Source organism: Tauraco erythrolophus, chromosome 7, assembly GCF_009769465.1.
Source record: "Tauraco erythrolophus isolate bTauEry1 chromosome 7, bTauEry1.pri, whole genome shotgun sequence".
NCBI classification, from domain to species: domain Eukaryota; kingdom Metazoa; phylum Chordata; class Aves; order Musophagiformes; family Musophagidae; genus Tauraco; species Tauraco erythrolophus.
This window is the reverse complement of record NC_141471.1, coordinates 30,922,393-30,949,631: the sequence shown is the minus strand read 5'-3', so window position 1 is coordinate 30,949,631 and position 27,239 is coordinate 30,922,393. Positions and strand designations below refer to the sequence as shown.

The 27,239-nt window shown below is 38.3% G+C and overlaps 1 protein-coding gene across 1 annotated transcript in view; it reads left to right on the top strand.

The window, feature by feature from the left end:
* Nucleotides 1-27,239, top strand: part of THSD7A (thrombospondin type 1 domain containing 7A) — a 208,175-nt gene that overhangs the window by 82,254 nt on the left and 98,682 nt on the right. Inside the window, exons 2-6 of the mRNA XM_086614618.1 lie at nt 117-948; nt 19,047-19,295; nt 20,850-21,031; nt 22,837-22,905; nt 26,883-27,038. Coding sequence (XP_086470744.1) covers nt 117-948; nt 19,047-19,295; nt 20,850-21,031; nt 22,837-22,905; nt 26,883-27,038 — 1,488 coding nt within the window. The remainder of the gene's footprint in view (nt 1-116; nt 949-19,046; nt 19,296-20,849; nt 21,032-22,836; nt 22,906-26,882; nt 27,039-27,239) is intronic.

Sequence of the window (27,239 nt, the reverse complement as noted above, 5' to 3'; positions counted from 1 at the left end):
CAAGAATTAAATTCTTAGAGTTATAGGAGATGCAAACTGATTCTGTGACCTTGGTTTTGCACTGCGGCAGAAAAGCAATTAAGTGTTCAATGTTAGCATCTTCTCTTGTTTTCCAGGTCCGTGGGGGAGATGCATGGGAGATGAATGCGGTCCAGGTGGCATCCAGACGCGAGCGGTGTGGTGTGCCCATGTGGAGGGCTGGACCACGCTGCCCACAAACTGCAAGCAGCCAGAGCGACCAGACAACCAGCAGACCTGTTTTCGGGTCTGCGACTGGCACAAGGAGCTGTACGACTGGCAGATCGGTAACTGGAACCAGTGTCGGCCTGTCCTCTCCCGGAGCCATGAGAAACCCCTGGAGTGCCTCAGAGGGGAAGAAGGGATCCAGACAAGGGACATCACTTGTATTCAGAAGTCCAACGGGGTGCCAGCTGAGGATGTCATCTGCGAGTACTTTGAGCCGAAGCCCCGCCAGGAGCAGGCGTGCCTCATCCCGTGCCGGCAGGACTGCATCGTGGCTGAATTCGCCCCCTGGTCGGAGTGCTCCAAGACCTGCGGCAATGGGCTTCAGCATCGAACTCGGCACGTTGTGGCCCCACCGCAGTTCGGTGGGTCTGCTTGTCCTAACCTCACCGAGTTTCAGATCTGTCAGTCTAGCCCCTGCACTGCTGAAGAAAGCCTCTATAGCCTAAATGTGGGACCCTGGAGCGCATGCTCAGTGCCCCACTCGAGACAAATAAGGCAAGCAAGGAAGCGAGGGAAGAGCAAAGACAAGGAAAAGGACAGAGAAAAGGCAGTTCGGGATCCTGAGGCTCGTGAGTTGATTAAGAAGAAGAGGAATCGAAACAGACAGAATAGACAGGAGAACAAATATTGGGACATACAAATTGGGTACCAAACCAGGCAGGTCACATGTACTCACAGAAATGGGAAAACTGCCGCTCTGAGGTAATCATTGTTTAATAATTTGCACGTCTTTATTTTTCTCTGTTTAAAGTAAAGCATGCATATTCGTATTATTTTACATGATCCTGAATCTCAGTATGGGGCACATGCTGTTTCCAGTATGAACATCCCTCATCAAGCTCAAGATGTTTCTGTGTCATGAAACATGCAAACTGTGCTGGTGATCACACTAAGCATCACATAAGTGTGCTGTTAAACTATACTAACGCCCTAGCTTCTGTCTAGATAGATTTCCCCCAAAAGCTTGAAGATATTTGTCAGACATCTGCCCTGTTTCTGTGGGTTCAGGGAGGTTTCTGCCCTCTAACAAGTCATGCATGTTTGGAAGGGGTGATGTTACTGTGTTTAAGGTTCTGGGCACAAAGGCTAACAGGAAACTGACCTGAGTGGCTCACAGTAAAAGTAGAAACCAGAGGGAGACTCTGCGTGAGAAAACAGTATCTCTTCTTTCCAGTATCTTTTGTTTTGAAATGGAAAAGCATGAAATACTGCTTGTCCTTCTTGATTCCTAAAAAAAATTTGAGAAAGGGAGTCTGTGAAACCTCCTTGTTTGAGAAGGGATGGTGGGGAAGTGGGGGAAGGGCTCTTTACATTAGTGATGGGTGATAGGACAAGAGGAAATGGGCATAAGCTTAGTCAGGGGAGGTTCAGGTTGGATGTTAGAAAGTATTTCTTCTCTGAAAGGGTTGTCAGCCACTGGAATAGGCTGCCCAGGGGGGTGGTTGAGTCCCCGTCCCTGGATGTGTTTAAGAAAAGGGTGGATGTACTGCTTAGGGACATGGTTTAATGGGGGATTAGGGACAGTTGGACTGGATGATCTCTAAGGTCTTTTCCAACCTAGAAATTCTATGATTCTATGATTCCATGTACTTCCTCTTTTTCTTTCTTATCTGCATCTTTATGCCGTCTATCTGTTTTTTGCTGATACTTTTTATTTAGTTAGTTAGTTATTATTTTACTTTTCAAGAGTTTTGCAGTCACAGATGTTTTGATAACTCTTTCCGTAGTCTTCTGGGTACTTTTCCGCAGCCATATTATCTCCCACTTCTTTGTTTTACCCAGCGATCTCTTGCTAGCTCATGTTTTTCCCTTCCCATCCCCCAGAATGTTTTTGTCCAACTCAAAAATCTTCTTTCAGTCTAGCCTACCTTTTTCTGCCTTTGATGTGATTCTTTCTATTTCCTTCCCTCTAGTTCAATGCATGATTAATCAATTTTGCTTCAGCTGTGAAATGACTAAGGTATCTTGCTGAATGAGGCTGACGCCCATTGCTGCTAGGTTAGTGTTTATGAACTTTTTTCAAGGTATTTTACTTTGGAGTTTTTGTTGTGCCAGTTAAACATTCTGTCATGGAACTTGTAATCGCTTCAACCTTTCCTGTCAGAAATCATATATTATAGTTTTTCAAGTGTATTAAATGTTTTTCGAGTATGTTTCCTTTCAAGAGAGGATCCAACAGTAAAACAGGAAGATTATGAGGGTCCCTGAATTAAGGGAAGAACTGAAAGATTTGAGTTGTTTAGTTGGAAGGAGGCACATATGAGTGAAGATGTAAAGCGTCTATGAGTATGTGGAAACCCGTCACAAGGAAGAATGGAATGAGCTATTCTCTATATATTATGGATGTACAGGAGAAGCAATGAGGGGCCAATCACAGCAGTGCTGAATGAGGTTAGACTTCTCAATACTAAGAATAGTGAAGCTCTGGAAAAACTTGCCTGGGGAATATGTCACCTCTGTCTTGTAAGGTTTATAAGAATAGGCTAGAAATGCATGTGTCAGTAATGACACACCTCCAGTAACTCTTGGTTAGAAAAGTGGGGCTGACTGCATACTTTTTGCAATCTGTTCTAGCTCTGGTTTTCTACAGTTCTTTCAGATTTTGACCTACACTCGCATGAATATCTGCACAAGGAATCTCAAAATCGGCTTGCTCAGGCAGTCCCAGGTGTTGGCTGCAGCACTGGCTCAGCACTGGTACAGGAAGAGGTTGCCTTTAGCCCTTCCCTTTCCATCCTCACATCATGCAGCGCACACTGTGCCTAGCCCAGGAACATCATTACCCTTTAAATACAGGGAATAATTTATCAAGCGTGTTATTTGCTAGCAGATAGCAGCCAGCTGATCTGTTTGAAAGTCTCCAAGTTTTTATAAGGTTCAACAAATAATTCAGAACTGCCATATTAAAAAAAAAAAAAAAAGAGAGGTGGGGTACATTCGTGTGCTGAGTCTCTGATAAATGGTAAAAGAAAGTAAAAGTACAATTGGAAGTCAGTGGCATACTTTACTCATCATCTTTACACTCAGTCTTGAATTCACTCAGATCAATAATGCTGTCTTAATTTCAGATACCTCAGCGTATTATACCGTATAAGCACGTTTTAGGCAGTAGCAGGGAAATGGATGAAACCCTTTTGCCTGAGGCAGTGAAACAATAGATAATACAACATAGGAGCAGTTCTTCACAAGAGAGGAAATGATACAAATGATGCAGTGGACATTTTGACATCTAATGGATATAATTTTATGTTGTTAAATGCACTAAGGATTTCTAATAGTCTTCCCATCAAGCTTAACATCGAATCTTTTTTTCCAGTTGCACAGTGAAAACAACAAAATTTGATTAAATGACTCATGTGATTCCTTGGCTTTAGAGACCTATCTGCATGTCATCTATGTATCCATTTGTTTCATTTACACTGCACTCTGCACTAAATGGTCAAATGCTTTGTTCTATGATTGGCATTCCAGCATCTCAAGCAATAGAATTATTTATCTGCCCAGACTGTCAATGCAGCCAGCTCAAATGATTTTATAATCTTTGTCACATAGTAACTGTGTTACTAAATAATATGGACAAGTAGGGTGACTGGAAAACCTGCCATGCTCATGTGAAATGCTCTTCAGCTTTAATAGTCCGTTTTCAGGGAATTTTGACTTTAGCAATCAGAAACAATCAGCCCCCTGGCAGCATGACTGAAAGAAGAAGAAAAACCCTCAGGCAAGTAATATTTTTTTGCAGACGTAGCAAAATTGGTGTAGTATAGAAGGGGTTTCAAAAAACAAGTTTCAGAAGGGTGCTCCAGAGAAAATTATTCTGTAACGCTGTCAGCAAAACTTCAAAAAGGCAAATTCTCTCGACACGAGTGCACCAGACATGGGTAAGAGAATTGAAACAAGAAAATCAAAGTGTAATTTATACACTTTATTGCCGAGTGAACAATACATAGTCTCCCGTGAAGGATGAAATACTGGATTTTGTATTGCTTGTTCTGCGATAATGTATGTGTTACATGGCCTATATTTGCTTTATGTTTCCCTTAGTCTGAAATTCTGGTGCACTGAAAATATTTTAAAAATAGAATTGTTGAAGAAAGAATTCAGTAATTAAAGCTAACTTATAAAATTACTGTTCTGGATAGCTAACAAAACCTGAATAGTTTTACTGTTAGTGTAATGGACAATACTGATCCTCTGAAATGTTTCCTCTTATTTTTTTTGGTGACAGTGGAGTTTGCCAGAGGTCTCACACAGAGCCCTTAGACATCAAACTGTCAATGTAGAGAAACATAAAACATGTCTAAAAGTTCATTTTGAGTTACAAATCTGTCGCACTGTTACAAGTTGTGATGATTGTGCCTCATGTTAAGCCTTTCATTTTCTATCGTCCTATATACTCTGGGTTTGCTTTCTTCTACTCTGCCAAATGATTACCATTGGGTCTCAAGCATTTCCTCATAATTGTCTTCCTGAGCAGACTTTTGGGGGAAAGTTTAGCAAAAATGTTTTGACTGTTTTTGTACAAGTCTAAGAAAGATATTTTGTTTTAGCAGCATTTAATTTATACAACCATTTTACTAAGATGCTTTATTGAGAACCCACTGGATTGGGGAAAGAATTTGATATTTGGAGTGACTGGAGCAGGTTATGAGCACGGACATTTATAACTGTAAGAACATGGAACAGAACAAGAGTATCTTCTTGGCCTGTAGGTTTCTGCACTTCAGCAAAGATTTCGCAATTCACTGACCAAGTGCATCAAGTTCCCCTGTAGCAGTTGGTTCACAGGTGTGGGCACAGCCTGAAACTGCTAAGAGTCATGGAGCTCAAATGGCTGCAAATGTGGCTGTAGTTAAAGCAGTTCTTCAAGGATATAATTGCCTATTAAAAAAAAAAAAAAAGAAGGAAAAAGCCCCAGGAATTTCTGCACTATTTCCTTTCTCTTTCTCCGTCATTTGGATGTGGCTTCTTTATCTTGCTTAAGCTGGGACCAAAACACCTCTCCCTGTCTGAATGGGGGGAGAAATGGAGGAGGCCAAGCAGGAAGCTGTCCCCAGCAGCTCTTCTGCTCTAGTCCCTAGAACTGGTTAATATTCCCTTGGCAGCACCTCTGTGGCGGAGACCTGTTTCTAAAGCTGAACATTATTGATTGCTTTAAGTGAGAATTCAAGAAACAGTAAAATTTTAGATATATTCAGGGCTTTTATTTCTTTGTTGAGAAACAACATTACACAGTAACAGCAGTGGAACATAATGGTGGGAAAGAAAAGCATCCAGCTTTTAAGAAATGCTGATCAGTTTCTGGGCAGATTGGTTTAGCCCCTTTGCACATTTCATGGTATGATTGTGTTTAATTTGTTTCACCTCTGTCCTTCTCAGAAAGTAATTATTTATTACTTATTTTCATCCTCCTCACTGATTCTGTGCATTCATGCAATATCTAGCAAACTAGATCTACACCTTGTAATGAATTAAACTCTCTTGGAAGTTTCTGTAATGGTCTAATTGCAGTGCTTTATCAACTTTCGAGTTTGGGAGAGTTCAAGCTTTTATTTATTCCAATATTACAGTTGAGACATGAGAGATGACAAGTGGGGCCAAAATTATTGAATTGTCTTGCTAATTTTGGTCATCCGCTTTGAGGTATATAATGCCCATTTTTCAGTTTACCTGACGTAGACCTGTATCTGCTTAAGCACAGCCATTGTCTTCACTAGTGACCACAAGTCTTAAGCTGGATACCCAGGGACTGAGAAATTAGAGAAAGGCTAACTGAGTATTTAGGCTGGTAACCAAGTGATACTCAGGATGTATTGGCAGAAAAAGAGAGAATCTGTTTCTCTAGAATGGCGTTTTAACTTTGTTCATCCCTCCAGGTCCTGAAACCTTGTGATCCAAGCACTCTCCTTCGAAATCATTCAACAAATGCTTCCATCCACTTTATGGACTCTCACTCTCCTTTTAAGTTATAGACTATGTGGAGGAGGATAAAAAAATTACAGCATAAGCCTGTTGGTTTCTTTATGCCATTGATTTTGAGAAGCAGGCAAGTCACCCTGGGGTATATGCTGTCAGAAAGCACAGAGAGATTCAGACCCATACTACAGCAGGTCAGTTTGTTGGACCCTGTAATATATCCTTGCTTAGAAATAGCCTTAAAAGATTCTCTGAACTTCTCTGAGCCTCTCCATGAGGCCGCAGGCAGAAAGGGTGGTGTCTATGAAGATGGCAGTGGCTAAGGTGGAGTAGCTTCAGGGAGACAGGCTGTAGGAAGGAGAGGAACAAGCTATGCAGAGAGGACAGGTTGTATAGATGAAGGAGCTAAGCAACCTTTAGCTTGTTCATTGAGGACCTGATGGAAGTATGCATGTCTACAGATGTTTTTATGTTTCTATAAAGGCAGCTCTACATCTGTTTTTGTAGAGGAAGCCTCCAAGCTCACCACACTGTAAGGGTTTAGAAGCCATAAATGGTTCAGTAACAGAACACCTGCGAATATCACATATTTGGATAATGAGCTATATACAGTCTTGATAAATTCACTTGAAATTACTCAGAGCATGTGCTCGTTAACAAATGGAGAACAGGGAAGATGACAGTCATCTTGGAAGAAAAACTTCCTGATAACTAAAAAGTGCAGGATAATTGTCAGATGCATTGGGATAATAAAAATGTAAAATATTATTAAAGAAAGAGGATGCAAATGTATTGCTTTCCTACCATTTTCCACTGTGCTTTTAGAATTTCCACAAATTTGAAAGTCAGAAGCATCTTGTAGATTTTTAATGTGATTTCAGTGGAGACAGTACAGTCTGCAGATATGGATAATATTATTCACTGGGTGTTCCTTTCTATTCTAAGTACCTGCTCCATCATCTTGCTGAGGCTGCTGTTTTGACAGTGGCTTGTCAGTATTGCTATACATTTGACATACCATGCCAAAATCTAGATTTAAGATGGAAACGTACACACTGTGCTGAATAATTGAAACAACAGCAATGAACCAGTTCTTTCTCCACAACATATTTTAACTCTTTTCATATAGTGCGTAGTAATTCTGTCATTTAGATATATGGCATTCATATATTTTTGTGCAAAGCATCAAGTTTGGATTTCTTTCTAGAATACAATTTTATTCAAATACATGTAATTGGTCTTACTTAGCAAAATATAATAGCTTGTAATGTAATGAGGGTCAAACTACATGTTCTGATAATCTCTTGTGGCCATAAATCCTATGAATGAACAAATGAATTCTGTGAATGAATGCTGTGTTGAATTTCTAGCCTTAATTTAGTAAGAGATTAAGGTGCGTAGTAGTAAATGGAATTAGGCCCTGAGATCTTTACCAAAGATTCTCTCACACTGTAATTTTATGCATCTTTTATGCCTCATTGTCAGAGAATTTTACTATTAATTGACTTTAATATGCCCAGATAAATAAAACTTTCAGAATGTAAATTAAGAAATATTTTTCTAAATTTTGGGCATCTTTATATCATGCCATAGTATGTAAATAGTCCCATAAGGAACAAACTAGAATGTATTACTTGTTTAGAGATATTTCATTCCTTCTGTTATGTGACTGCTAAGGGTAGTCTGGGACATAGAGTATGCCCCCCATCTTCTCAATGAGCTTTATAAAGTTATGGTACAGCATGTCAGCTGAACATCTTCCTGGGAGATACTGTCCCCAGGGGATGGAGGACTGCACTGGATGGGAAGTCACAGAGTTCTGCTTCACTTGCAGATCCCCAGAACAGAGTCAGGTACTTCAGTGCCTAACTTTCAGTGGTCCCACTGAAAATGAAAAGTCCAGCCTACTTCCTAATATTGATCACTTTTTTCCAATTGTTGGACACTGAAATGAAACCAGTGATATTGTTAAAGCTAAACATCGATACAGGGAACAAATCTAAAATAATACCTGAAACACAACTAATGTTAATAATAGAATTTTAGTAAGATATATTTTTTGTATTTTAACTTAGATATTGCATATTTTTATTCACAAAGTTTGACATTGTGGTGGTTGGTTTTTTTTCCTTTGCTGATAACTCCATGAATCTAACTGTTACGGTCAAAGTAAGTGCTGGTTAATGCTATGTAATAAAAATTCACACTGACAAAGAGAAATCCCTCCCAAAAAACTTTAATAAATGTAGACTATTGCCAAATAGCCTGCTCTACGTATTTTAGGATTATCTATAGCATGGGTTGTACATACATGTCCCTGTATCACTGAACTGTGAAAGATAGTACCTCTCCCTGAACACATCTGCTTTCTTGTCTCCTCAGACACTCATGGTATCTGCAACAGCCCCGCAGCAGCTGTTGTTGCCACTTGTTAGGGTGTAATAGAACTTCTTGTTGCTTTGCCTGTATTAGCTCATATATTTTTCCTTGATGCAGTAGTTATAATCTCTGTTTTCTGTTCTTCCATAATGTAGAAAGCCTGAGTGGTTTTGGTTTTTTTCAAAACTATTTTTGCTGTGCCTCTTTGTGGCATAATTAATTAAAGTTGTGAAAGGATCATGGGAAAGTAGTCTTGTGAAAAGCACTTAGGTGGACAGTACTTGATTTGTAAATGAATAAAAGTGGCCTCATTGTGTGATTATAACAGCCCATTATACTGTGAGGCACTAACAGTTTCTCAGAACAATGTACAATATGAGTAATACTAAACAATGCAGCTGTAGGGAAAATGAATCAGCACTATGTCATGAGGGATACTAGTTAGATTTAGCACTAGAAAAAAATACAGGCACTGAATTTTCACTGACTTTTTTAAAGAAACAAGTGCATACCAACCATAAACTGAAGCTCTCAAGGATGACTAGACTTTAAAGATTACATTTTATATCTTCAGAGTAGTTAATGGGAGTTATCTAAACTCTTGAGTTAAATCACCTTTCTACTATTTCTGCTAATACCTGCTCATTAAACAGATTTTTTTTTTCATTTTATTTAATTTATGAGAAAATAAACTATTTATTTTCTTTATACCAAGGAGTTTATCACAATCTCTTTCCAAATTCAACTATATCTTTGATCCAAGAATGATATAGAGTTCATTTGATTGTTTTCGAGGTTAATGCATCCAACAGGCTGTATGAACTCTGAGGAGAACACTGAATATAAGATAAATAACTTGTTGCAACGCATTTGGATATTGTGCTTGATTCTTGTCTCTGTATGTTAACTCCAACATCCCTCTTACTTATACCAAGCATCTTTTAAGGTTCCATGGTGATCAGATAAAGAGCAAGGAGGAGACCCTTGCACATGCATTATTAAGGTCTGTATTTAGTCCCAGATAACACAAAGGATTAATGTTCAGCATGAATATTACTAGATTTCCTCAGGCCTCCTGACTAGTAGAGTGATCACTGAAGGTTGCAGTAGAAAATTGCACACATGGGTGCATATATTTCAAAGATTGATTTGACCTCCTGACCCAGCCAGATTGTTTCTGCGAGGTGGTTCTGTTAGAGGGCCTGAGGATCTAGGGTGTGGGACTGCCCACAGGTAGTCAGATTTCACAGCAGCATAAGCCTAAGCTTTTCTAGGATGGGATGCTAACGAGCGGTGTGGTACAATGTTTTACCCCTTCACTATGAGGTTACAGTTATGAGAAGCAGATGCGGCCTTTGGAAAGCATTCCTTACAGTCTCATTTCTTTTAGCAGTCTACTGAGATTGAAGAAACTTTAAGCAATCTATTGAGATTCTCTCTACTGAGAAAAGTAAAATATGCTTGTATTCAAATTCCTGCTTTAATTTCTTCATTGGTTTAAGGATTCTTTGCAAGTTGGGTCAATGTTCATTCGTGGCTGTAGGATGTCTTGCAAGGACCTGTTTATCTGTCCAGCTTAGTGGTTTGTTTTGCTGGGGTTTTTAAATTGTTATTTTTTGAATCACAAATTTACTTTCTGATTCTATGCCAAAAGCTTCCTCTAGCTTGCCCTTCAGTCAAAAATGCAGCCTCTACAAGTCTACTTCTCTGTGTTTGTGTGTGTATGTTTTGGTTTTCAAGTGCTGAACCAACATGTAGTTTTGGTGTTCTCTGAGCAAGTTGTTGCTGTTCCAAGTCTTTCTGCAGACAGGTTTGATTAAACAGGCTTGTATGTCAATAGTTTTCATCTTGTGGCCAGTGGGAAAGATTGAAAACCGTTTTACTAATGGTATTCAATGACGCAATGTCTCATGAAATCAAAGAGAATTCAAGAGAGACTCTCATGGTTCCTGATGATACAGCTGATTGTAGAAGATGCCTGATGATGTGCAAGACATGCAAGGCCACGAAATGGTTAAGTTATTCTGCTTTGAGAGACCCCACTATGTGTTCTTTTATCTGCCAGATAATCTTTGCTTTTCTTCCTTAGTATTCAGATGAAGCCACTTAAAAACCTGTTAAAGGATTCTGAATTTCTTGAGCATGTTGGTTGTGCTTTGATCTGAAACCCTCAGAAGCAGCGCCCTTTTTCTACTGAACTACTGAACCTCTCATGTCATACTCAGTATTGGTTTCTTCCAGGCAGTTAGCCTAGTTTTCCGTTATGCCTTCTTCACTCCTCTTGAGTTTTTAATTCATTCATTCGATCTTGGATATTCAAAACATAATTATATTATGTTGTGGGGGTTTGCTTTGGAATACAAGCAGAGCTTGCATTTTTTGCTGAAAATGGAGTAGCGTTCTTCAAAAAGAATGATAGAGAAAGTTCCCTCCCCAAAGGTGCTGGAGTTGAACTACTCAGCAGACAGAGTGGGTACTGACCTCACAGTCCTTCCTGATCACTAATGGCATGTGATATCTAATCCCTGTGATACTATATAGTATGAGAGAGGCAATGGGTTTGTGTTGAAAGGGACCTTAAAGATCATCTAGTTCCAAACCCCCTGACATGGGCAGGGACATCTTCAACTAGATCAGGTTACTGAAAGAAGGAAGAACATAATTTCTTCCTAGTTTTTTTTTTTTGTGATGTCTGACATTGTTGATGTCTGTTGTGTGTCTCTTAGTAACACCTGCTGTGCTAAACTCTTCTGAGCATGGTAAGATATGGGAGTGTCTGATTTCCATACCAGGGCTGAGGGTAGGTTGGCCATGCCAGGACTGGAGCAGCCTGGGCAGACCTGTAGGTGTGCCTGCAGTGAACTTCAGAGCCACAGGAGCAAAGAGCCTGGGGACATAATCCACTGCTACATTAAATACCGAGCCAGGCTTGAAAGAGCACAGTTTTCAATTTACAGGTAAAATTCCACTTTAATCCGTTTCAGTCCAGCTCTGACCCATAGTTTTTTTCCTATGAGTGCCAGAAGTTTATGTTGGCATCAGTCTCCCTCCTGAACTGTAGCCAGGTTATTCATTTCAGAACAATGGAAATCTCTGTATGTAATCAAATGGGAAATCAGCTAAAGAAAAAATAAATAGAATTCCAGTGAATGAAAATAAGGAATAATGGCTGTGAAATTTTCATTAAAGAAAACCAAAGCTGAATGTTGATAACGGTGAAGGAACAGAGAAAATATTGCAAAATAGTGCAGACAAAAATTATTGAAGAGACTATTTGGCTTACATTGACCTTGTTGATTACTTTACGTTATAGGTAAAACCAGTGAATAGCGGTTCTTGTTAAATACCAGCACTGGGTGAATGAACTGAATTTATTGTAAAGGACATGTTCTCCACTGTAGAATTTTAGATTTAGATTGCAAACTCCACGTTGTAGCTCTGCTATGTTTGAACATGAAGACCAGCTGTATTGGGGAAAGCACCAAACTGATCTTCAGAATGATATCTCCTTAATACATTGGATATGTTGACTCAAATTTCCATTAACTTAGTGATTGTCCAGATATAGTAATGTGCGGATATTTTGGGAGTGTCCTCAGAATGAATCTTGAACAACCCTCAAATCCAGGCCAGCTTTACATCTCAAAGTTGCACATGCAGTAGAAAGGATCTGGGATTGCAGGATATAACTGTGTTCAAATAAATGAGACTAACTGAAAGAGAACTCTTGGACCTAACAAAAAGACAGTCGAGGAGAGAGCTTATAGAAGTCTCTAAGCTCACAAATGCTACAGAGAAAGTGAATAGATTATGGTTATGCAAGGCCTGAAGCCAGAAAATGAAATTAATGGAGCACTTTTAAGGTAAAAATAGCTATCTACAGTTACTGGTGGGTAAAAAAGGTATGTAACTCATTGTTTCCAAGATGATGCGGATGCCAAAATATTATCTGGGTTCAGAAAACGTTTACACTGATCCACGGAGGAAAACTATAAAGGGCTCTTGAGTGTTCAGGAAGTCTTTAAGCCACAGTTTGCTGGAAAAGAGGAGGGTACGTTGGGAAATTGTGACCGAATACTTGCTGTCTTTCCATTTTTGCCCTCCATTTGCTACTGCCAAGGCAGGTATCAGACTGCATGGATTATTAGTTAGAACCACTCAGCCATTCTCATGCTGCTGTTCATCTTTTCTCATTAACTCTCCTTTCTAGTTATCAGTCCAATATGATATGGAGTGAAAACCAGCAAAAATAGAAAATCTCTTACTTGTGCAAGTAAGTTATGTATAGCTCATGTAAAATGAGTAAATGAGTAAAATGAGTCCTACTGCCTTGCTTAAAACCTATTTATTTTTCCTATCAATTCTGCATAAATTTAGAAATCAGTCCTATGGTCATGCATTACTGTATATTTGGCTTTATGCATGCAATATGCATGGCTTTATCTATTGGAAAAAATAAAAAGAAAAAAATATTAAAATATTTCCTAGTTGACCTCATAGAGAAGGAAATTCCTATGATATCTTCCATGACTTTTCTACACAACTTAAAAGATAAATTTTGACACTGAGATTACAGACACTCAGGCAGGTCATTGGCATATCAAATCGAGTTGTCCTGATTTTTAAAAATTATTAAAACAGAATTCACTCTCTAATAGGAATTTAGGATATGTCAGAAAGAATTGTTTTACCTCTTGACAAATTTAATTTTATCACACATTTAAAAGCTTATCTTCCAATGAAGAGACTGCTTTCAACTGCACAGCTTGCTTATTTGTACACAGGTACAAAGCTCCAGGCTTATGCCTCAAGCTTCATTCTTTATTTTTGTGTCCATAGCCTTAATTATCCCATAAATTACTTTGAAATCCCCAGGGGGAACCTTTGTATCCAAAGTGATACTTAGTTTTTATTTATTGCTGTAAGACCAAAAATGAGGCTACAGAACGTGAGTAGACACCAATTCCTGACCACACATCTCCAAAAGAGGTTAAGCAGCAATTATGTTCTGTATTTTGCCCTTTGAACTAGCACTACCTTTTTCTTTAGTTCATTTTTCTAATCTAAGTTTTTGAAGTCAGGAATAGTTTTTGTGTTGGCTTAATTGCAATAGGGCTCCTTCATCCCCTGTGATGTTTTGTTTTGCTTGAGATTGACTTCTTTTTCCACTATGTCATTTACATGCTTATATACGTTAAGCTTGAGTTCCCACTATATCTATCTTTTGTCTCAAATGGTACTTTCTCAAACCACAGCCTTACTTCAGATTGTATAATTCCCTCTTCTGTGCCAAAAGACAGACACTTAGGACACTGTCCTTTGAATATATTCACTGGATTGAGAGTAAGCTCCTGCAGACTTTGTGTTACCCCTATGCTACCTCTTCTTCTATCCAATCTGCTCTGTTGACTTATTACAGCATTTTAATGCAACTCATGCATTTCTTGGAGGTTCCCAAGCAATGATCAAGAGAGAACTGTATGGCTTGATAGCGAGGACTTATTTGTGCACTCCTTGTGCTTTTTGAATGGCTAACTTTGCACATAGCATGTGCCTAGATGTTACTGAAGGTACACAGAGCATGGATATATGCAATTCAGAACTTCTACTGGTTTGAGTGGTATTATGAAATGAATATTAACTATCTGTTTTTATCTTCTGATCTGTTACCTGCCCTTTTGCTTTTTCTCCTGTGAAGAGATTCATCCAACTTTGGGTAACTAAAGCAGATGCATAAATCCATCAGAAAGTGCAGAACAGTCTGCTTGATAATATGCTTTGCTTTATTTGTGGAGCTGAAATCTGTAACATTAGGTACCAAACCCAGAAGACACTAGTTTGTGTAACAAAGACATTCCCAGGTCTTGATTAGGAATCAATCTATGCAGTTTATTGAATCTGACATTTAAAGAAAATGTGACCAACCTCCTCAGCTAAGCTATTACATATGCTGAACTTTTTAAATGGCACATGTATCTTTCAGAGTTAGCATTTTTATACAATACAATATTAGTGAATTTAATTATGGATGTCTGTCTGTATATAGTCATCTGCACTGAAAGGTATGGGAAACATCTTTTTCTCTTGTTAAGATAAAGTTTGAAAATCTCTTGCAAATATTTTGAAGGTGTCAAGAGTCAAAAAAGAAAAAAAAGTTCTTTGAAAAATGAGAGGCAACTTTGGAACATCAAATCCATTGTTCCCAAATTTCCTGGGAAAGGGGGATATGAAGAAATGCAACATGAAAATAAGTGTAGATTAGTTTGATTGCAGGTAATAGGTGTATGTGCACTTGGGACAGGGAAAGGTGATAGTGAGGGAAAAGATCTGTGATCTTCTTTGGAGAAGACGAGGCTGAGGGGAGACCTGATTACAGCCTACAAATACTTGAGAAAAGATGGTGGGAAGGTAGGGGAAGGGCTCTTTACATTAGTGTTGGGTGATAGAACAAGAGGAAATGGGTATAAGCTTAGTCAGGGGAGATTCAGGTTGGATGTTAGGAAGTATTTCTTCTCTGAAAGGGTTGTCAGCCACTGGAATAGGCTGCCCAGGGAGGTGGTTGAGTCCCCATCCCTGGATGTGTTTAAGAATAGGGTGGATGAACTGCTTAGGGATATGGTTTAATGGGGATTAGGGATGGTTGGACTCGATGATCTCTAAGGTCTTTTCCAACCTAGAAATCTATGAATCTATGAATCTACTGTATTACCTCCAAAGAGATCGAAGCACTTCAATAATCATTTACTTAACTAAAGAGTTTTACCTGAGTCTTGTTTAGAGAGATTTGACTTACTGAGAGTTTAAATGTGGTGCTTCCTTAGTCCCTGCTTGATCTAGAATGCAACACTAAGAGTTACAGTTCTTACAATCCAGTATGCCACCTTCTGCTGCCTGCAACGCAAAGGAAAACTCGTGATAATGGCCATTTGCAATTAGCTCTCACAGTTTGTCTAACTTCTTCAGAGAAAACCACGTGTTAAAAGAAGAAGCAACCATTAATTTGCTTATCTGACACTTGTTTTGCTAATTGTGACTGTCACTGCCCTCTCCCAAAAATAATATGACAGTATGTATAACAGTGAAGAGATTGTTTGCTGGAGACTCACAACAATGTCAGCTACTTGTAAGTATTTATGTAATACTGCAAGTGGTGCATGGTTTTAATAAGCAAGCAAGAAAATAAATGGATAACTGACTTTGCCTTATATTTGTCTCTCTAGTAATATTTATATTCTGGTTACAAGAACTTAAAAACTTAATTGTTTTGTATTTCATTTAAAATCAATTAATTTTATAAGTAAATATTTGAAGTGAGGTTTGCTTTAACTCTATTGCTTTTCTTCTATCAACAATCATAAAGAAACAATGGGACTAGTAACATGGTACAATTCTATTTGGATCCTCTACATGCCCACATATGGAAATAACTAACAACAAACAAGATATTGAACGTTTTAAATATATAAGCTATATGAACAACAGCTTTTAATAACAACAAAAAAAAGAGCATTAAGTGGAAGGTACTAGCCTGCTGAGCCTATACCACTGACCAAAGAACTCTTCAGTTGAGTCCTTGAACAAAACTAGGTGTAAATTTTTAAATACATTTTTCACGATCCACAGAAGGTCTTCAGTGTCATGGCATTCAAGATTATAGATACTGAAAAGCGAGAAACTTCAGGAAGTCTTTATGCATATATAGCAATTACAGTTTAGGGAACTTTGAAATGAAAATTTGTTATCTAAAGTTGCAGTAATGCTTATGTTGAATTCTTTATGAATGATCTAGAAGCACTTGAAATCTGAAATGTGCCTGGGATCTATAGTAATCATTCAAGAAGTGACTATATCTTTTAAAAATTAATAAATGTCATTAGTTCGCAAGTCTAGCCTTAATTTTTGGGTGGAGTTGATTGCCAGCTTTCCGTTAAAGTGGTTTTTTTTCAAATACGGTTGTGGGAAAACTTTTTTTTCCTTGTTACACTGGCTCAATTTTGTTATTTTTTTCTACTTTATTCAGAAAATCTACAATAAAAATTCCTAGCTCAGAATATTATTTGAAAAAGGTGATAAGTGCATTAGTTTTGAGTTTGGTTGCAGCTCAGGATCTCATTTCTCCTATGCATCAATCATGCCAAAGAACTTGACCTCCGTGTTGCGCTGGAGGTTTCCTTTATCAGGGAAGGAAACAATCTCTACACGAAGCTGTGTAGGAATCACAGCCAGTCGCAGCCAGGGACACCTTTACGGTTTGTGACAGTTTGGGGATACAGGCAGGTTGAAGGTAGCTTCAGTGAAGAAAGAGAACTTATGTATTTATTTATTTAGTTAGTAAAACAACTTCTGAGAATGAATATTAGTCTTTCTCATATAACACTTCTCCCAAATAACTTTGAAGCAGATGCAAAACGCAGGGAGAACTACAGATCATTAATCGATCTCTTCACTCCACACCAAAGCTTCTTTGTGGTGGCAATTTTGTGCATGTTCCTTGGCAATATGCGTCTATAATTAAACTCAGCCCCAGTCACAATATGTATGAAGACGTTGGCTTTGTCTGCTCTCGCAGGAGTCAAGTTGGAAATGAATTTGGGCGAAGCTGATGATAAGTCGCCTGTTCTCCTGAATGATTTACAAATACTGTCCATATTAGAATTCATAAGGAACAGATCTTTTTCTGCAGTCATTAAAACGTGTATCTTTGCAAGATAAATGAGTCTATACATTTTGTCAAAGGTACAAAAACCACTCTATCAAATTTGACAGTACTGTAGTCCTGTGCCAGATGGGGCTAGATTAAGGTGAAAAAAATTCATTATTAAAGAAAATTTTCTTAGAAGCTTTCAGTGTCTTTCACCTCAAATAGTGTCATTTCTGTGCTTAAGCAGAATAAATGGTGCCTATCATGTGTTAGGTGTTTCCCACCCCCTCCCTCCACCTTTTTTAAGAAATCCTCTCCCCCCACCTGTTTTAAGAAATCCTCTCCCCCCACCTTTTTAAAGAAATCCCCTACTGAGAAATCCCCTATGGTCTGTCAAGCCCAGCAGTGCCGCCAGCCCATTGTCTCCAGCAGTGGTAAAGGGAGATGCTATTTAAAGACCAAGCACATGAGCCCTGGCTGCCTTTTGCAATCCATTCCCTTGTGTTCCTCCAATATTCAAAGTCAATGTATTAGGGGCGGTGGCAAGTATATGTAATTTGCCATGTCATTTTAGTATCCATATATTGTCAACCTATTGTCCACAAATTCATCCAACTTCTTTCTGAAGCTGCTGACACTCTCTCCACAGCAGGATCTTCTGTTAGCAAGGTGTAGGATTGCACTGCCTCCTGTGTGTAGAAGTGCTTTCACTTATTGTATTTTCAAATCTCCTATTAGTCTCATCCAAATATTCCTAGTTCTAGTATTAAAAAATATTGTTCATAACAGTTCAACACGATGTTGCATATATGGGTACAGCAAAGTTTTCTAGAGCAACAAAATTTTTGTAAATTTTCATTATTCTGTATTATTTTCTATTCTATTAAAAGAAAAAAAATGAGCCTTTGTTGTGTTGCTTATAGGACTGGTACTGAACAGAGGGTTCATTGTGCCATCTGCAGTGCAGATAAATCTTTTCCCTGTCTGTTTAACTACTTCAGAAGCCAGAATTTTATTCCAAAACAGACATGATAAATATATTTATGTTGTAATTGTAATTAAGAAGTTAAAATTATGATCACTTTAATGTTGCTCATTTTCCTATTGTGAATCAAGGTTTCAAGTAGAAATAAGTTAGTTTCTTGTTAGGCTATAACATTTAAAAATGCAGAGACATTTAGAAGAAGAAAATCTTGTGGACAACCTGTGCAATATACAAATGAAGCAATCAGGTGGGAATGAAATGAAATGATAACCTGCATGAGAAACAGGAAATTAAGACTGTGATTTCACTCTAGCAGGAAAGACTCTATTTTAAGGGAGAGATCATTCCCCTTTTAGATCATGAGGCATCACTGTGGCAATATGCCAGATGTTAACAAAGCCAATAATTAGTGACCAAGTGTTCAATGTATTTAACATGATTTTTTAAACAATTTAGAGTGTGGAAATCTGGAAAAGATGACATTGAGCACTTGGTTCTCTTCAAAAACATTGTATGGCCATTCTGTTATTGATCCCTCATTTCCTTTTTGTTCCAAGAAAAATAATTTAGTATACCTAAAAGTAAAAAATTTTGCTCTTTTGTACTTTTATATATGTATGAAGATTTATATTTTAATTTTGATCACAGATGTGGCAATACTGGTCATTTCTAACTATAGCAAATCTTATGTATCTGGTTTGAGTCAGTTTAAGCTAAAGCCCTTTTGCCTGAGTTTTTGGGATCAAATACATGTGAACTGGAACTTAACAGCTTTACAAACATTTACTGACTTTACATGTTGCAATGGACAGCACTTTTCTGTAGGAGTTCATGACTGTAATTATGTGTGGTGAAAATTGTAACGCGCTCTTATTACAGCTTCTGCGAACAAGACAAGTTGCCCATTACGTTCCAGTCCTGTGTGATCACGAAGGAGTGCCAGGTGTCAGAGTGGTCAGAATGGACACCCTGCTCCAAAACCTGCTTTGACATGACAACCCCTAAAGGGAATCGTACAAGATCACGGACCATTAAACAGCTGCCTATCGGCAGTGAAAGCGAATGCCCGCAACTAGAAGAAACAGAGCAGTGTGTTTCTCAAGGAGATGGTGTGGCACCATGCATTACGTAAGTTGGTTCATTTCAGTTCTCCCTATACTAAAATGAAGAATTTCAGTTAAGCATACAGGGCTGGTAATGGAATATCAACCAAATAATAATTAAATAAATAACAGGTTTGATTATATGGTTTTTTTTAATCTTTTGATTACTCAGTGCTCTTCTTAAAAGCCTGAAGTCTGCAAATATCTGCCATTATAGTGAATTCACTTCCTCCTCTAACTATAGTAAAAATAACAAATATGTATTTTTTTGTTAGTGTTGACTTTTAAAAGAGAATGTGCATATGCAGACATAGTCAAGACCATAATAAATTAATTATATTAATTTGTCAGTGATCTTTTCCCTCAGAAGTATTTTCTGAAGTACGTGTCTGTTTGCAGACAAAATGCTGAACATAGGAAAGACGTGATAAACATCTGTTTAGCATCTAGACTTTTTTAGTGAGACTCGTATTAAGCACAGTAAAGGCAGGACTGGGCCCCAAATAGAAAGTGGGAGAGGCTAACAGTGATAGTAAATAAATTAACCTTGTTTAAAGTTTAGGAGAAATGACACCAAGAACTTTACGATTCAAGAGATTGCTGTAATCCTTACCAACTAATCGATATTAATATTAAAGTCCCAACTGTGTTTTTTCTTTATCAGACTAAGAAGAGAGCCTGGGGAAATGTCATTTGATGTTAAGCATCTTTGATTGTAGTACATATTTTTCATTTTAAGAGCTGAAATGTCATCTTTCCCCATCTTCATCCACATTGGGAAGCAGTTTGCTTGATTTAGCCTTAAAGAACTTGTTGGATAAAGGATTCTGTGGCATTTCTTGCAGTTCGTAATCCTGATTGGGGTTTTAACTGGGAGTCACAGATCTTCTTTTCTGTGCATTCACTGATTAGAAAGCTCACAGCTTCTCATCATTCATCAGTACCCAGCAGGGATGCTTCAGTACTGCAGAGCCATCTTCGTGGTGAAAAAGGAACTTACCAAAAGGTTTTTTTGAAGTAATAATGAAAAAATACAATTATAGTTTTACCTTGATATTCAGGAGAAACTTCTGTCTCTCTTATCAAAGATGAATAAGAGGCTTTGGGGTTTGTTTTTAGGGGGTTGGGTTGTCGTGGTTTTTTCCCTCTCCTTTTCTGGCTCTTATGTTTCTCAGCATGCACATATCTTTGATATTTTGGCTTTGGTTTATATATATTGTCTAGCTCTAAACAAATGTCGAGTCACAGTGTTGAGAGCTTAGCTGAATGTAGACTAGATGTCTCTGAATATCAAGGGGTTTTTTCCCTCCAATAAAATATCTATATGTGCAGTATGTTTCAGGAATTGAACAGAAAAGACCTTCCTAAAAAGTAATGATTTCAAAAATGAAATAACAGAGGAAAAGTTTCCACCCACATAAAATATTAGACTTAACACATCTCTGTGTACAAGAAATTGTGGGGCTCAGGCCTTTTAGAAGATGAATAAAGCTATCAAGATGTTTCAGCTTGTATAACTTCATGCTGTGTAAAATGGTTTAGTGATTTCTAAAGACCCAATTAACCAAATTTTATCCAGGTACGGTTGGCGGACCACAGAGTGGACAGAATGCCGTGTCGATCCTCTCCTTAGCCAACAGGACAAGAGGCGAGGAAATCAGACTGCGCTGTGTGGAGGTGGCGTTCAAACACGGGAAGTGTACTGTGTGCAAGCTAATGAAAATCTCCTCTCCTATTTAAACACCCTCAAGGAAAAAGAAGGTAAATTTTATTTACTTGCAATTGAATTACTGTGAAACCAGCGCATTTCAGCATTCCAAGCTCCTTGAGAGCCATTGTCTTCTGTCATGAGTGCTTTCTTACCTTGCAGGTTATGTTATCCATGCATAAAAAAATCTAATTCAGGTGAAAATACTTCATTGCAGTAGCAGAGATTTCATTCTCTATCTGCAAATATTGGTTCCTAGCTACAAATTACTTTTTCTTAATATTTACTGAAAAATACTCTTATGTGAAGAATGTCTGTCAGTAAGAAAGAGCATGGGAAGATGGGTCAGAAATCCTAGATTCAGTTCCTTCATATACTGTAGATTTCCTGTCTATCCTTGAGCTGGGTGATGAACCTGTGTGGTTTGGTGTGCAGATGGAATATGCCAATTTGGACATGTGAACTGAATATAGAAATATGTAAAAATATTGCTATATTTCATTCTCAGGGAATATTTTTTTTTCTTTCTTTTCTTGATTTGGTCAAGTTCTTAAGTCGCTTTGAAAACTTTAAGCCCATATAGTTTCATGGCTTTGTTTCCTGAATGGAAAGATAGAAGAGGTTATTCCTTGTCATTGTTACAGCCTGTACAACTTCTTAAGAAAAGAGAGAATAGCTTAGGAGATGAAATCTTTAATTCATTTGGTAGAATACATACTGAAGAACAACACTTGAGTACTTTATGCTACTTCTGCATACATATAGATTTAGAAATTAGTGATTAAGCTAAATGCATTTAGCTTGTTAATTGAATTTTATCCTCTTCTGTAGCTGTTTCACGTAAACACATGTTATTATTAAAAATTGAATAAATTAATACAGCCACATACTTCAGGACAAGCTACATCATTTTACAAGCCGTATATAATACAGCATTTAGACCAGAGCTGACTAAACTGCAGGCTAGTGAGGCTTCTGCTGTAGGATAAAGGTACTCTTAAACTTGCCGTAGAGGTAGAGTTTGTGGGGAATATTAATGCTGACATCCATTTCAGCGTGACTGCTCGGATCTGTAGGGTGTGACTTGTGTGCTCTGTGGGCCCCACATCTGTATTTATTAAAGAATAAGCTTCCAAGCCACTTCATTTCATGCAAAGCAGCTTCCATCCAAGGGCTTTTAGTACATCGCCTCTGCTGAACGAAGTTTAGATGTCCCTGCCGCAGAGTGAAGGAGTGAAAGCTCCCAGCTCAGGAGAGGTAACAATGAAATCGGTGACAGCTTACTGTTTGGAATGATGATCAGGGTTTTGGTAGGCTGTAGAGTCCCTCCGGCTTAGGCGGGTGTGAAATGTGCCCTTATCAGAGTGTGACAGGAATACGCAGAGCCCATCAGGAGGTAATCTCTGCACGCCCTGGAAAGCTGATTAAAATGTAACTGGTCTTTGGATGCATAAACATGAGAACAGTTTTTCAAGAGCTCAAACTAGGGGTGAAGTGGGTCTTAGTTTGAAAAGGAGCTCTGGGGTATTTCCGTATTAGGGGAAGGTTTTCAGAAGAGCTGCTTCTCCGCTCATCCTCCCTCTCTCTCCCTTCCCGTCTTGAATTCGGTGTGGGTAAGAGCTGCTCTCCAGGCCTCCAAGGAACAAGCAAATCAGTGCCTCTAAATGATACCATTTGAAGGCTAGGAGTAATTTGAAGATGGGAGAAAGCTGGGGAGACACCCGGCAGTTGTAGCCGTGGGGAAACGCCTTCGTTTCAGGGCAGTCTGCTGTTGGTGGTGGGGAATGCTGTCTCGGTAGGGCTGCTTTGAAGACATCCGTCCTCATGTACTCATGGTGGCGTTTCCCTGTTATTTCAGAAAGTCAGTCACAGAGCAAGTGGAAGGCTAGTGCTGCACCTCTGCTATCGATCACTTTTGAAATAACAGGTAGGTGAATTACGGCCGCTGACCCGGCCTTTCCAACAGAAGCGTGCCAAGGAGGCCACGTCCCTTTCAAGGGAACTGCATTGGCTGTACGTGTACAATTAACATGTTTATCTAGCTCTGAAATAGTGTAATGGATTTGTGCGTTCTCAGAAAATTCGAGATCGATTTGAAAGTGACAGGCCTGGACTCAGACTAATGAAGATCGTTAGCCAGCCAGGACGCCAGGGCGGCTCCCGGTTCCCGCTCCCGAACCGTTTCAGCAAGGGACTGATTTTCCTCCCCATTCTGAGCACTGGAAATTGCTTCGTTGTGTTCATCACAGCTGCTATTCCCAGTCCCTTTTGCAGATTTAAAACACTGAGTTAGGGTTCCAGTAAGAGTTTGAACTTTTAATACTGACCTGAACCAGAATCCCTCACAGTGTTGAGGTCTGTATTGTCTCCTGTCAGACTTCGTAAATTTAGACTTGAGGAAGATGCAGTGGTGAGTGTAGTAATTAGGTAGCTGACAATCAAGATTCCTGGAGGCCGTTGTCATTCTGCCATTTACTCGCCACTGTCTTAAATTGTTTTGTCTCTATTCAGGTATTTAACCTATTAGTCGTGCAGTTCTTCTCACAGTAAGCCTATGAGGTAGATTGTGTCACCTGTTTCCGAGTACTTTTAAGACTTGCTATAGAATGAGGATGGGAGGAAAGTTCCTTTGTGAGCATAAAGTTGTTAACTATGAAACCAGCGTGACAAATGACCAGGAGGAAAATGAAGTTGTGTCTGCTTATACTGATGCAGCCACATATAAATTCACTCTTTTTGCCAGCTGGTCGTTACTGGGCACTGGTCTGTTAATGGTTCCTGGAGAAGAATGGGGAGGCTGAGATCTTGATAAATGTAGCAAATACTTAAGAACAGAACTGTGTTTTTTCTTTTCAGTTCTTTTTGAAATGCAGTCATTCTAGGAGGTGCTTTACAAGGGGATAAAATATATTCAGATAAAATTTCCTAATATGGCAGATGATTTGAGGACAGAGTGATTGAATCTCATTTTAGTTTTTAGGTCACTACTTCAAACCTGAAATTCATTCTGAGCCTAATTTTTTAGTTAGACTGAAGGAGATAAAGAGATTATCAATATGCATTCATTTTTCATTTTTGGTCCAAAATTTGGTCAAATTCTGCACAGAGCTTGTGGTATTATACACGGTCTAATCAGCATTCAGCATCACTGCCAATGAATAAAGAACAATCTTTATTGCTGTCACAGGAGAGCATCAAAAGAAAGAGATAAGACGAGGATTTAAACTGTAAATTTCTGCATCCAGCATCATTTCTCAAAGCATCGTTGCTAAAAAATAAGCAGCAAAAGTTGAGCTCATTTATACTTTTTCGGTGCTGGAAGAAATTAATTTAAATTAATGAGAGCAAGTTGTTCATAGGATGCTCAGGCAAGGCTGTTTTCTTATTTTACTGTAATCTCAGATAAAAAATTCTGGGTAATCCTGGTGACATACACCCCGAGTCCTCAATGATGAAGATATTTTGTAATAATCTGGAATATCACTTCCCTGTGCTACTATTGAATTCTTTTGTTTTAAAAGCAATATATAACAAATCTGGTAGCAGACGTTTGTACATTGCTTATGTTCTAAGAATAGCATTTCAAAAGTATTTTGACATATTGAGAGATTTAATTATACCACTTACCTGTCCTCAAAGCACTTATTTCTTCCCCTACACTTTAATGAGTGATGGAAAAGGCAAATATTTTCAGTAGGGGTTTTCATGAGAAGTTTATTTAACAATGTTTGCTGACAAGACATAGAATTCTTACTGGACAGATACCCCCAAAAAATTGAAGTAGTGTTTCTATTACTTAAATCAGCCTCTTTAAAGCCAAACACAGTCACGATTCCTCATGTTTTAGAAGTTCAGGACTATCACAAATTTGGCTTGAAGCCAAATGGATTGTGACAGTAGCACAGTAGTATGTTCTAGTGGCAGACTTAAAAAAATCTGGTTGAGGTATGGAGCGTCTGTGATATGAAAATCTGCTGTTTAAAGCTTCCTGATGAAAAGTGGTTGTTGTTTTTCTGAGTAACATGGCATGAACTAGTGCCGTGGTAAGTCCTTTATCCTGTGCAGACTGGAGATGAAGTAGGGCATTCCCCAGAACACTTTCTCTGTTCCCTGAAGCAAGGCTGCGTCTCAGAGGTGTAACTGACCCTTGATTTCAACTGTCTCACTTGGGCAATTCGCCGATTAAATCAAGGTTAAAAAAGTACGTTTAGCAATTACTTACCGTTTTTCTTTTTTTATTATAAACTATTCAATACAAATTAAATTACAAGCACATTATGTTTATTTACATGCATGTTCTACACCAGATATGCATATTATGTTGATTATCATGCATATTAGGTGTGCATGTCAAACTTATTGTAAAATTCAATGTTCTGTCATAAAATTCAATTCCAACATAGCATTATGCAAATGTTGGAATATTTGTTCTTGTATTATTTTGTGTATTAAAAGATGGGTAAACTGGAGGCAGTAATGTTGAATGACTGTCTGCCATTCTTATGCCTTTATTATGTGGAGCAACACAGTGTAAAACTGTGCCAAAGAAGGCAACAGGAGAAACCAGAATAGGGAGACTGATAATTTTTCTTTCTCTTTTCCCCTTAAAAAGTGAGAATTAAATGGTTTTTCTGTAATTGCAAAGATCATCTACTTAGAAAGTCTGAATGGAAAGAGACACACGTATCTACAAATGAGACTATATTTTAATAACCTGATGCTTACTTTAACATTGTGTCTGTGGTTATTGATCTCATCTTTCAGAGGATATTTTGTCATATTCTGAACTTATTTCAGAATATGTTTTATCAGAGAGCTCTTTCCATCAAAAGAGACTATTTGTAGTGGTGGCAGAAAATCAATAAGTCAACTTTGAAGTGAAAAAATGCTGAGGGAGTAGGATGACTGTGTTGTAAGTTAAAGAATTGCATGTTTCTTCAATCAACCAAAGTGAATGAATATGGCAGACTTCACTTTGCCTTCTAGCAGATATTGTCTGCTTAGTTTAATATTGTGTCAAATCCTATGTTATGAAAGAGAATTAAAATCTTGCTTATAATGAAATGGTATATTTTAGTTTAGAGTTCTGTGCCTTACTCTGACACCTTGTAGAGATGTTCTATTATTTGTGTAACCTGGGAATTCAGAAGAGTGAAGTATGGAAAGAACAAGGTGATTTTGGCCTGTTCTAGAGCTTATTGATCCTTAAAAAACAGAAGAATCTGCCTTCACATGTGTCTTTATATTTTAATGAAAAAATCCATTCTCTTGTGCAGAGTTGTAATCATTTTAAATGTTATGTGTGTATATATAATATGCAAACCATATAGGTATCTAAAACAAAGCCTTTCTTGAACTAAAGCTGCCACTGCACAGATCTTATTGCTGAGTGTGCACTTGAAGGTCTTTAAAATAAAAGAAAAAACAAAATCTGTCATAATTTTAACTATGTTTCAAGTTATAGCTTAAAATTAATCTTCTAAATATTAATTAAGCAGGCTTTTGAAGTTATGGTATCATATAGGAGCAAATGGATTTATACTGCTTTTTGTTCAGTTTCTTAAGTGAAGACATACTGAATAAGACAGCAGGACATAGATTTAGACAGAATGCAATGTGGACAACTGTTGTAGTAACATAATCTACCCCTTAAATGAAAGGACTAGATCCGAGAGAGTGCTGCAATATCTACAGTCTTCCTGACTCCACGTAATCGGATTTGGCTCTATTCTTGCAGAGTTAAACTGACTTCTGTTTCATTTTTTCAAGGCAGGCATTTTACCATCACTTCATCAGATTAAAATGATGATAGCAGCCTTTCTGAATGAGGGATGGTTCTGTCCACTTATAGCTGAGGATCATGACCAGTGACGTGTGAGAAATGTGTTGACTTTGTTTTGTCAGCCTCGAGGCCAGTGGACCGTCGGCTGTGTACGGGACCTCTACCCAGCACCTCCCAGCTGTGCCATATCCCCTGTCCTATAGAGTGTGAGACCTCAGCATGGTCAGCCTGGGGACCATGCACCTATGAAAGCTGTGATGACCCTCAGGCCAAGAAGGGTATGTAAAAATTCAGTGAAGCCTTTTAATGGTGATCATTTTGTACTCCTAAGTCACTAAGCACCTCTGGCTATGCAAGCATACTAAATTTTGTACCAAGAAGGGTATGTCCTGTGCCTCTGAGCATCAAAAAAGGTCGTTGAATTAGGACTATATTTAGCATTACTGCTTCACCAATGCTGGAAAAAATATAAGCTGTTT